This window comes from Nicotiana sylvestris, chromosome 3, assembly GCF_000393655.2.
Source record: "Nicotiana sylvestris chromosome 3, ASM39365v2, whole genome shotgun sequence".
NCBI classification, from domain to species: Eukaryota; Viridiplantae; Streptophyta; class Magnoliopsida; order Solanales; family Solanaceae; genus Nicotiana; species Nicotiana sylvestris.
In genome coordinates this window covers 190,885,699-190,897,853 of record NC_091059.1, presented here as the reverse complement: position 1 = coordinate 190,897,853, position 12,155 = coordinate 190,885,699, and the positions used below count along the sequence as shown (strand labels likewise).

Below are 12,155 nucleotides of genomic sequence, written 5' to 3'. Positions count from 1 at the left end.
AAGGATATCCAAATGTCATAAAGAATGCTTTGTGCCGGTCGTTTACATGTGCCTCACCAACTCGACAAGAAGTATAATTGAAATTTTTGTCCTTATATTACATGCTTATGCAGAACCCACTTCCAACAATATAATATATATATTATTAATATCATGTCACGTCATTTAATATTTACTACTACCATATAGTATTACATTAACACACCGGCCGGCCGGTCATCACTCCTTACTCATTATATCAAATGATTATATAGGGGAATTGCAATAAAAGCTACTATCCCTTAAATTTATAAAGAGTTCGTTACATCAACTGATTTTGAATTTAATTTAGATGTCACTGTCCAAAAGAATTATAATAACACAAACATGTTTTCACAGCATACTATTTAAGATCATGAACAAAATCAATATAGGAAAGAGTGTAACCGAGCAAAACGTGGTCCAAGTACCAGCTAACAATAAATACACAACACTTATATAGAATCAAAAGTTAAAAAAATTCACAAAAAACAAAAATCCTTCAAACAAGAATTTAATTTTACTCCTCCAGTGCTTGAAAATGCACTTTTTTGTATAAAAGATGTCACGGTCAATAACAGCTGGGTAACAACAAAGAGACTATCTAGCTAGGGTTTCCATTCTCAGTTCTAGATATCTCTTTATTCTGTTCAAAAAGCATAAACAAAAAAAAATTACAGATTTAACAATTACAGCCATTAGCAGCCAAAAAGAGAGAGAAGGACGAAAGAACCTGCATTTTGCGGTACTATATATGCTTAGGCAAAGTAAATTGTTCTGTGCTTAAGGATATTTCTGAATTAACTTTGCCATGTTTTGTGATTCTGAGACTGATTCTCATTTGAAGTAGTATTAACTAGACCAGCTATGTTGAAAATATCGCTATGAGAAAGAGGTCTTAAACCCAAGAAATCTTTGGTCATATCATCATTAGCGTCATTTCCTTTCTTCGAATTCAAAATGCCAATGCCACCAAATTCATCTTCGAAATTTGACCCTTCAAATCCAGTAGTATTAGCAGAAGAAAACGAAGTCATCAAAAAAGAAGTGGGAGATGGTGCACTTGTTAATGGACTGACTGTAGCAGTAGCAGCAGCAGCAGCAACAGTAATAGTAGCAGCTTTATTCCCATATGAAGTTAAGCTATTCAAAAACCCAGTAGTGAGGTCTTCACTTGAGGACAAATTAAGCCCAACATCAGTTGTGTTGTTGCTAACAGACTCAACAGCTGCAGCAGACACGTGAAATTGGTGGGGTCTCATTAGCATGGTTGGGCTTGGGCCTGTGGCTGCTGCAGAGACAGTACTGGATTTGTTACTCATAGTCGCACCCATCTGTGCTGCCTTCTGCAGCAACGCTGTTGCAGAAATATGCGGAGAGCCTAGTCCTCCTGTTGAATTGAAATTAGGACTAGGGTTAGGGTTTACGTCTTGGCCGTGGTTCGGCGTGTAGTCCTGATCGAACCTAGTCGATTGGAAAATCGACGAGCTTAGGTCAATGGGTTGCGGTGGTGGTAGACCAGGACCTGGACCACCAGTGCCAACCAATGGTTGGCAAGTCATTAGCCATGGCGGAATCTCAGGCCTCAAGTTGAAACCGGTTTGTTGCTCTTTCTTCAAAGAAAATGTAGCTGGAAATTCATGGCTATTAAACTGAGATGGATGAAACTGAAGGTTCATGTGAGAAGAAGAAGCAGTTTGAGATGGAAGAATTGGATCTCCTGTTATTGCTCTTGCAGTCTCTTCTGCTAAAGCGTCACAAAATGCTCGGTGTGTGATGAAACTATCCCTCCTAAACAAACAAAAAATAGACAAAAATATGAAAAAACAAATATACTAACTACTGAAATATATGCAAAAATATTAATAATGCTACTCAATTAATGACTCTTTACGAATCATGTTCAAACACCTATGCTTTAGACCCCCAAGAATTAGAAACAAAATTCAAAATTTAGAGAAGGAATAAATTAAAGAGAATGAAGAATATGAGAGAAAGAAAGAAAGACAATTTTTGCATTGTAAAGCTATATGAATATTACTACTACTATATGACTAGACTCTAGGGTGTGCTTTTTTTTAAATAGACTTTTTTTCATGACTTTGTGTATATGCTCTTAGAAAATAGTGTGATATATTCCATGTTTAGTTACCTTGAGAAAAGAGTTCCACAATCACATCTATACTCTTTAGTACCACAAGTCTTAGAGTGAGCTTTCCAGTCAGATTGAACTGCATATTTCTTTGAACATTTCTCACATTTCCACTTCTTTTCACCATGTTTTCTGCAAAAGTGTTTCTTGATTCCAGTGAGATCTCCAAGTGCTCTAGATGGGTCATGGTGTAGACAACTTGGCTCTGGACAAACATAAACTTTCTTTCTTATTTCTTTGCTTGTTCTCTGCTTGAGTTTCCATGGCAAATTGTGTCCTCTTCTGTGAAGCTGCAAATTCTGATCTCTTTGAAATCCTTTGTTGCAAATTTCACAAACAAATCTATTTGTTGCCATTAGTGTTTTTGGTGATAAAGCTATCACTTCAGCACCAGGGTCTGTCGCAAAAAAAAAGGGAAAAAGTTAAAAACGGCTTTATAAGCAAAAATATTAAAGTAAACATATTTTACAGACCTGGATTGCCTGGTTGGTTTCTCTTTTTCTTGATTTGATGTTGAGCCTGAACTTGTTGATTTGGAGGAGCAAAGTTATACTGAGGGGGATAGATTCCTCCCGTAATAGTATTATTATTATTATTATCATTTCGATTGCAAGAAGATACACTTGCTGCTTCACCAGATGCAGATGTTAAATTGGACATGTTTTCCTCTACCACAACAGGTTGATTTTGTTGATTCATAAAACCTTTTATCATCTTCTTCTTAGCTTTTCCTTCTTCAAGCTAAAATCTACCTGTTGATTGTGAAATTTAATATGAGTACAAAGATCTTTCCTTAAAACCAGTAAATATATGTTTGAGAGGTGATATATAATGGACAAAATAGAGGAAAAAGAACACAAAATTGGTTACTTAGAGTTGTTTGAACCTGAAAAAAACTTCAACTACCTTGTGGTTTCTTCTTCCTTTGGCATCAACCCAACAGACAAGTCTTGTTTTTTGTTCAAACCCCAAAAAAAAAATATAAAAACAAAGAGAAGAAGCAAGCTTAGGACTTAGAGGGAGAGAACACTATTCTTATTCAAGTTTTCAATGGATAGTCTTGCTAAAATCAAGAAAATCCAATAATAACCATGCATATAAGAACAAATGAACTGGACCAAATTTCTTACAACTGTTAAGAAAGAGAAAGAAAGAGAGAGACGAGAGAAGAGAGAAGAGAGAGATATGGATGAGAAGAGGGAATCCTCTCTGTAATCCTCTCCACCCGATGAAAGAAGGAGACCACTCTACGGCTAACTCTGACGTGCACTTTCTGTCTTTTCTTTTGTTCTCTTCTTAAGCCCAGAAAAAATCTCTTCTTTCTTTATTGTATTTCTACCTTTTAACAAAGTTCAAAAAAAAAAAAAAAAAACTTTAAACTTTTTACAGAGTAGTGTATTAGTGTGGATGAGATATTTGCACCTTTTAACTTTGAAATTTCGAGTTCGAGCTTTGACGACCACAACAACAAAAAATTCAATATAATCCTACATAGCGGGGTTTGAGAAAGATAGTGTTTCAAATAGACTTTCGGCTCAACGAAGCATAAGCACCATATTATAGAAGAGAAAAACAAGAATCACAACGTAGAGAAGCTATGTATAAGTAGCATAAATCACAACAAATAATCAGGAGATGAAAGAAATGACAGGTAGTTATAGAAATTTAATGCCAACAAAAAACTAAAGTATGTACTAATACTACCGGTATGACAGGGAGAACACTAAACTAACTACCCTACTACCCTAATTTTCAACCTCCATGCTTTCCTATCAAGGCCTTGAGAATAAAAAAATTCTCGATAGAAATACTTTATCCGTAAATAACTTAATAGCATATGGTTTTTAAAAAATTATGTCAATAACACTTTAGCTTATTGAACCAACTTTCCCTTATCTCATAAAGTTAAGTGGAAAAAGCAAACCATATAAAAAGAGAGTTTGATTTGTATAAATGGAGATTGAGATTTTGAAATAAGAGAAAAGTGAAGGGCAGAGAGATGGAGATGTTGATTTTGCATACTCTATACTATGCATTTTAACATCATTGGTATGAGTAGACCCCTCCTCTCAAATCTCAATGCAACTTTCTCTTATTTACATTGACATGATTGAGTTATTGATTAACTCTTAATACTAACAGGCAAACTGTTGCTTAAAAGTTTACTTATTTTTCTTCTTTTTAAGTAGCTTCCACTTTCTACCTTTCACTTCATTATCATTCATCCTTAATTTTTTTTTTTCAAAACAAACGTTGCAGAAATTTCTGACATACTGCAGTCCATTTAGAGTATTTTTCAAAAAAACAAAAAAGGAAATGGAAATGGTGAGCTGCCTAACTTTGGTTAAATATAAACATTTGTAAAACATCGGATATGAGATGTCTTTTTTACCATAAGTAACCAGTTTACTTTTTCATTTTGGTTCAAAATAAATTTCTAGTTAGGTAATCAAGAAAAAAAAATTAATTTATTTTTACTCTTTTACCTTTATATGCATATCCCTAAAAAGTTTTATCACTCCTCACTATAACTATGTGACCAATATTTAATAAAGGTAGTTTAGTCATACTAGGTATTCTTGTATACGATTTAACATTTTCTTAATGGGCGTGTTAAAAGGAAACTGGTCACTTATTGTGAACCGGAGGGAGTACTTAATTCTTATACTTAAATTTTTAATACTACCGACTATTTTTTTTGTTTCGATTATCTTATTATCTTACTGTTGTTATTACTTGTTGCTACTGCTTTTTTTTACTATTGTATTTTTTCCAACAATATTATGACTATGTTATAGTCTCTCTACCTTCACAAGATAAGGATAAGATCTGCGTACACATTATCCTCTCAGGACCTCACTTGTAAAATTATACTAAGTTTGTTGTTGTTGCTGTTATCTACCTTTATCCTCCTCCTTTTTCCTCTTTCCCGGCTAAAATCCTAAAACTGTAAGGTAATTAAGCTATGTGTTATAAATATATTATATTATGGATGTTCATTTAGTACTCCGTTGTAAATAATCTTCCTGAAGAAGCTTATCCATATGGGACTCCACCGTAAATATGTTTATCCATTTAGTACTCTATTGGAAATAAGCTTCCTGAAGAAGCTTATCACTTCGGTACCCGGTTATGGATAAACATTACCCTAGGTAGAAGATTATCCATACCGGGTATAATAAGCTTATCCATTCAGTACTCCGTTATGGATAAACATTGCTCTCAGTAGAAGATTATCCATATCTGGTATAGTAGCAGCTTACACAGCAGCTTGCAGTAGCAGCTTGTAGTAGCAGCTTACACAGCAGCTTCCTTTCTTCTATAAATAGAAGAGATTTCAGTTCATTATGTACATCAGTTTGAATTCGAATAATATATCAGTTTCTCTCTATACTTGTCTTTACTTTATAGTCTTTATTTCATAACACGTTATCAGCACGAAGCTCTACCATCTCGAGCAAATATTTTGAAAGTATCTGAGGTAAGAACTTTCTTTTCCTAAATAATGTCAAATCTTTCTAAACTTGAATTTGTAGCCCTGGATATATCGGGCAAAAGCTACATGTCTTGGGTGCTTGATGCTGAAATTCATCTTGATGCGATGGGTCTGGCAGACACCATCAAAGACAAAAATCAGGCATCAAACCAAGACCGTGCCAAAGCAATGATATTCCTACGCCATCACCTTGATGAGGGCCTGAAAATGGAATATCTTACTGTTAAAGATCCAGTCATACTGTGGAATAATTTGAAAGATAGATATGACCACCTGAAGATGGTCGTTCTTCCACATGCACGATATGATTGGACTCATCTAAGGCTACAAGATTTTAAATCTATTAGTGAGTATAATTCTGCTATGTTTAGAATTATTTCCCAATTGAAGTTATATGGTGATAATATTACTGATCATGAAAGTCGACCTACTGGTTCTTGTCCATTCCCTGAAGTGAATGAGACGAACTTCCACCAGGCTAAACGTGGAAAAGGTCGTGGTCATGGTCGTGGTCGGGAAAGAAACTCTAATCATGGTAATAATAATGCACCAAAGAACACTCATCACCACCAGCAGTGAAAAAGGAAGGAACAAAAGCATGAAGCGGTGCAAGCACCAAATGCAGAAAATGCATGCTATAGATGTGGAGAAAAATGGCACTGGTCAGTACCTGTCGTACGCCAAAGCACCTGGTTGAGCTTTATCAAGCCTCCCTAAAGAAGACAGAGAAAAATGCTGAAACAAATTTTATTTCTGAAGATAATTTAGACTTCATGCATTTGGATATAACTGATTACCTTGCACTCCCACAAGGAGAAACAAGTCATGTAATCGGTGGTGAATCTGTAGAAATGTAAATATTTTAATTTTTGTTATTTGTAATAGATAATATGGTTATGTAATTGTTGTACATAAAGAAAAATTATGATTTGATAATGATGTTTACTATAATATATCTTGTTTATGTCATTTTGAAGAATATGAATAACATTATTAGATCAACTTAAACTCTAGCAGAGTTTGCAAGAAATATACAACCACAAGAAGTGGTTATATTTCGTATATCTCATTGTAATTATATTTTGTTAACTACCAGAAGTGGTATATGCCTATGATCACCAGAAGTGATAATTTAGGCTTTCTATGGTTACAATTGAAGATAAGCTACATAAATATTCTCTATATTAAATGCACGCCTCGATTTGCTCCTGAAGTAGTAAATATTTTAAAAGAGGTTGAGGCATCACAATTTGATGTGATTAATGCGCATTCAGATAATTATGTTCGATTTCCTGAAGGATGAGAACTTTTGATAATATTAATCCATTCCCTGAAGTGAATGTGACAATACTAATAAGTCGGGTAAATATGAACGCGCTCTTGATGTGAATACATTACAATTCACCTCCAGAAGAGTTAATATAATTGAGAGAATATATACTCCATATTTCGTATTTTAAATTTGCTCCTGAAGAAGTAACACAATTGAAATTGCCTCCTGAAGTGGAAAAATATTATGAAGAGGAGTTTTCGTGTGCTTAAAAAATTGTTTTACATTGTTTATTTGATTGTGATTTTCTCTCATGACACCAGCAGTGTCTGAGCAATATTTGATAGTACAAAATGTATCAACAGCTCCTGAAGAGCTAAATGTTTGCCTAAAGAATACATGACACCAGTAGTGCCAGATAAATATTAGATTGTGGATAATAAATGAAGGCTCTCGAAGAGCTTATATACAAATATATCATTCATATTATATGATTATGGTCAAAACATATGTTGTAGTAAACCTGAAGTTTACTAATACAAATGACTATCATATTGAGACTACAAATGATTGGAAGATTGATAATCTTCATGTTTCCACAATCATAGGGGGTAAAATAATATGTATGTGAGAAGTTACCTGCCTTATTCTTTAATTTGTACTATATCATGTATCACAGTAAACCAGAAGTTTACTAAAGCAAAAGTTTATGCCATAGTAAACCAGAAGTTTACTAAGAGATAGCACATGACATGATAAACTTGAAGTTTTCATTTGCCATTTTTAAATGAGCTATTTGAGAATTCAGATAAGCATATACTAAAGAACTAGAAGATTCTTCAGGAATTCTCATGTGTTGCTTGTTCTCATAATGAATTGATTATACCAGCTAAAGTTGGGACTAAGACCCCTGATTCTGAAATATATAAAAGGTGAATATGGGCTCGTTCACCTATCATGTGAACCACTTATAGGTGCATATATGAGATGGTTACATGTGTAATTATTGTCAACCTGCAGTTTGGCATTTGGAATTGTTTTTCTCGATTAAGAGCATAATTTTTAGATTATGAAATCAAGACAGTTCATCTTGATAATGCTGGTTTATATCCAAGCTGATTTAGCATTGAATACCTCCTATTAATGGCTAAACCATTGCTAAGAACAAAGCTTCATGTGTTGGTCTAAGATTTTCTAAATTGCATATAGCAGCACTTGTATGCATCAGATCAACAATATATGATAAGTCCTCCCTTCACAATTGGTTTAGGATCAGAAACCAAATATTTTTACTATCTTTTGTTGTGTGGTATATGATTAATTTCTCTACCATAATACACAAAGATATGTTTCCCAAAGATGATTGGGGATATATGTTAGTTTTTCTAACATTTGGGGGATGGAATAAACAGTTGAAAAATATGCTATATGAATCGAATTATCATGATCCTCACTTAGAAGATAATTCAAGTCGAATGCCAGAAGCATTTGCTGATCCAAAATTAAATATCATATTTCAGCTGCAAATGCTCCTATTAAAATTAAAGTCCCTGAAGGATAGAGTTTACTGTACGCATGAAGCGTGGTAGACCAATCGGTTCCAAAGGTAACAATCCTTGAAAAATAGTAGGAGCTAATGATCAAAATGAGGAGGAAATAAGCTCTAGAAGAGCCCACGACATAACATTTCATGAAACTCCCGAAAAAGTTCAGGTACCTGAAAATAAAGAAAGTGATGAGATCTCCACAAGTTATGTCTCTTCGAAATTGATACAAAATGATCGTCGACGATATATTTAATACAATATAGTGCACAATATTATAAACGATTGTGAGGATCGGACTAGCAGTCCAGACACTTGAAGATGTCATACCATTTAGATACAAGTCTTAACCTATATGACTTATTTGGCTAAATCTATATGAAGATCCTTGAAGGATTGAAAATGCCCGAAGCATATAATTCAAAGTCTTGAGAAATGTACTCGATCAAATTATAAAGATCTTTGTACGGTTTAAAGCAATCTGTGCGCGTGTGGTATAATCGCCTCAGTAAATATTTGCTGAAAGAAAGTTACATAAATTATGTTATTTGTCCATGTATTTTTATAAAGAAAATGTCATCAAAATTTGTTACACTTGCTATTTATGTTGGTGACATAAATCTTATTGGAACTCCGGAAGAGCTCCAAGAGGGTCTTAAAAATACTTTTACATGGACAAAGTGTACCCATTAAGTACACCAATGAATATTCAATCACTTGAAGTGAATAAGGATCCGTTCCAACCTCTAGAAGAGGATGAGGAGCTCCTTGGTCCTGAAATACTCTATCTCGGTGTAGATGGTGCACTTATTTATCTTGCTAATGCTAACAAAAGTGGTGCAGATCGTATTGGTAATGCAGATGCAGGTTATTTATCCGATACCCATAAAGCTCGATTTCAAACCGGCAAGCAGGGAGTGCATATGATTGAGATCAGTGATTCATTCGAGAAACATGTGGGTTGGAATGTGATAAAAGACCCACAATAATAGCTATTCATGAAGTAAGTAGGGAATGTGTATGGTTGAGATCAATAATTCATTTTATTCGAGAAAAATGTGGTTTGAAATGTGAGAAAAAACCCACAATTTTATACGAAGACAATGTTGCATGCACAGCCCAATTGAAGGGAGGATTATAAAAGGAGAGAGAACGAAGCACATTTCACCAAAATTATTCTACACACACGATCTTCAGAAAAGTGGTGACATTGATGCGCAACAAATCCATTCAAGTGATAATCCAGCAGATTTATTCACTAAATCTTTGCCAACTTCAACTTTTGAGAAGATGGTATACAAGATTGGAATGCGGAGACTCAAATATTTGAAACAAGGTTTTCATCAGGGGAGTAAAATACGCGATGCACTCTTTTTCCCTTACTAAGGTTTTTTCCCATGGGTTTTCCTTATAAGGTTTTTAATGAGGCACCTTGCAATGCATATTACTAAATATGTGTACTCTTTTTCCTTCACTAGGATTTTTTCCCACGTGATTTTTCCTAGTGAGATTTTAATGAGACACATTATCTTTTAATGAACATCCAAGGGGGAGTGTTATAAATATATTATATTATGAATGTTCATTTAGTACTCCGTTGTAAATAATCTTCATGAAGAAGCTTATCCATATGGGACTCCACCGTAAATATGTTTATCCATTTAGTACTCTATTGGAAATAAGCTTCCTGAAGAAGCTTATCACTTCGGTACCCGGTTATGGATAAATATTACCCTAGGTAGAAGATTATCCATACCGGGTATAATAAGCTTATCCATTCAGTACTCCGTTATGGATAAACATTGCTCTCAGTAGAAGATTATCCATATCTGGTATAGTAGCAGCTTACACAGCAGTTTGTAGTAGCAGCTTACACAGCAACTTGCAGTAGCAGCTTACACAACAGCTTGCGTAGCAGCTTACACAACAGCTTGTAATAGCAGCTTACACAACAGCTTGTGGTAGTAGCTTACACAGCAGCTTGCGTAGCAGCTTACACAGCAGCTTCCTTTCTTCTATAAATAGAAGAGATTTCAGTTCATTATGTACATCAGTTTGAATATTTCTTGATTAATTTCAAAGATCCCCATAATATTAGCAAGAACGTTTCGAAACCAGTGTATGTATTGAAATGCGTCTATAATTATCTTTTTTACTCACGGATCCCGGCCGAAGTAAAAAAGCTATCAACCTGGAAAACTGAATAACTTTCTCGGGGTAAAAAGACTTCTTCATCACTAACTGTGATGACTGTTTTAGAAATGAATTTTGCGTTTCGAGGCCTTAAAAACCTCTTTTAGCTCACACGATTTGTGTGTGCAGTCCGGGCGCGTAGCCGGGAAGCCATTATGTGTAATCTATGAAAAATGATGAATTTTGACTTTAAAATGGATTTAAGTTGACTTCGGTCAATATTTTTTGTAAACGGACCTGGACCCGTGATTTGACGGTCCCGGGGGGAGGGGGGTCCGTAGGAAATTATGGGACTTGGGTGTATGCCCGAAATCGAGTTCCGAGGTTCCAAGCCCAAGAAATGAATTTTTAAAGAAAATTATTTTCTGGAATTATTTATGAGTATTGAAAATGAAATGTGTTTAAAACTTGATGGTATCGGGCCCGTATTTTGGTTCCGGCGCCCGGTACAGGTCTTATATGTGATTTAAGATAAGTCTGTGAAATTTGGTAATAAACGGACTTGAGATGACGTGAATCGGATCGTATTTGAGAAAATTGAAATATTTGAAGTTCTTAAGAAATTTTATGATTTTAATGCTAAATTCATAGTTGTTGATGTTATTTTAGTGATTTGAATGCACGAGCGAGTCAGTATGATATTTTTAGGTTGGTGGGCATGTTTGGTTTGGAGCCCCGAGGGCTCAGGCCACGAGGTGGATTTTGGACTTGAGGAATTGCAGACTTCAGCGTTCTTGTATAGTTGTGATTGGGGGTCTTGAGCCCCGTGTAGATTTGTTACTTCTGGACATGGTTGATTTTGATGTCATACTAGGGATGGACTGGTTATCACCTTACCATGCTATCTTGACTGTGATGCCAAGACTATGACCATAGCCTTGACAGGTTTACCTCATTTGAAGTGGAGAGGGACTCCTGGTCATTCTACCCGTAGTGTCATCTCTTATGTGAAGGCTCGGCATATGGTCGGGAAGGGGTGTTTGGCCTATTTGGCATATGTTCGTGATTCTAGTGCCGAGGTTCCTCCTAGTGATTCTGTGCCAGTTGTTCGTGAGTTCCCTGAGGTATTTCCTTTAGACCTGTCGGTATGCCACCCGACATGGATATTGACTTTTGCATTGATTTGGCTTCGGGCACTCAGCCCATTTCTATCCCGCCGTATCGTATGGCCCCACCTGAGTTGAAAGAGTTGAAGGAGTAGTTACAAGACTTGCTTGAAAAAGGTTTCATTAGAACTAGTGTTTCACCTTGGGGTGCGCCAATGTTGTTTGTTAAGAAAAAGGACGGATCAATGCGAATGTGTATTGATTATCGGCAGTTGAACAAGGTTACAATCAAGAATAAGTATCTGTTGCCGAGGATTGATGATTTGTTTGATCAGTTTCAGGGTGCTAAAGTATTTTTGAAGATTGACTTAAGATCTAGCTACCATCAATTGAGGATTAGGGCATTCGATGTCCCTAAGATAGCTTTCCTCACTCG

General features: G+C 35.3%; 1 protein-coding gene across 2 annotated transcripts; it reads right to left on the bottom strand.

Annotated features, from left to right (window-relative positions):
• Positions 1-519: 519 nt before the first annotated feature.
• Positions 520-3,440, bottom strand: LOC104224645 (protein indeterminate-domain 7-like). Of its 2 annotated transcripts, none has more exons than XM_009776327.2 (4): positions 3,057-3,440; positions 2,644-2,922; positions 2,171-2,567; positions 520-1,809 (listed from the first exon to the last, which is right to left on the bottom strand). In XM_009776327.2, the coding sequence occupies exons 2-4, from the start codon at positions 2,882-2,884 to the stop codon at positions 819-821; spliced, it is 1,629 nt and encodes a 542-aa protein (XP_009774629.1). In that variant the 5' UTR covers positions 2,885-2,922; positions 3,057-3,440; the 3' UTR covers positions 520-818. The 2 variants fall into 2 exon arrangements, with proteins under 2 accessions (XP_009774629.1, XP_009774627.1); XM_009776325.2 differs by having other exon boundaries at positions 3,077-3,440.
• Positions 3,441-12,155: the final 8,715 nt, after the last annotated feature.

What these genes read in the sequence shown, in the direction of transcription:
- LOC104224645 (XM_009776327.2), bottom strand. Translation starts at nt 2,884, where the DNA reads ATGATAAAAGGTTTTATGAATCAACAAAATCAACCTGTTGTGGTAGAG. An exon ending in AAACCAACCAGGCAATCCAG is followed by an intron (nt 2,568 to 2,643) that starts GTCTGTAAAATA and finishes TTTTTGCGACAG; the next exon opens with ACCCTGGTGCTGAAGTGATA. An exon ending in TGTGGAACTCTTTTCTCAAG is followed by an intron (nt 1,810 to 2,170) that starts GTAACTAAACAT and finishes TTGTTTGTTTAG; the next exon opens with GAGGGATAGTTTCATCACAC.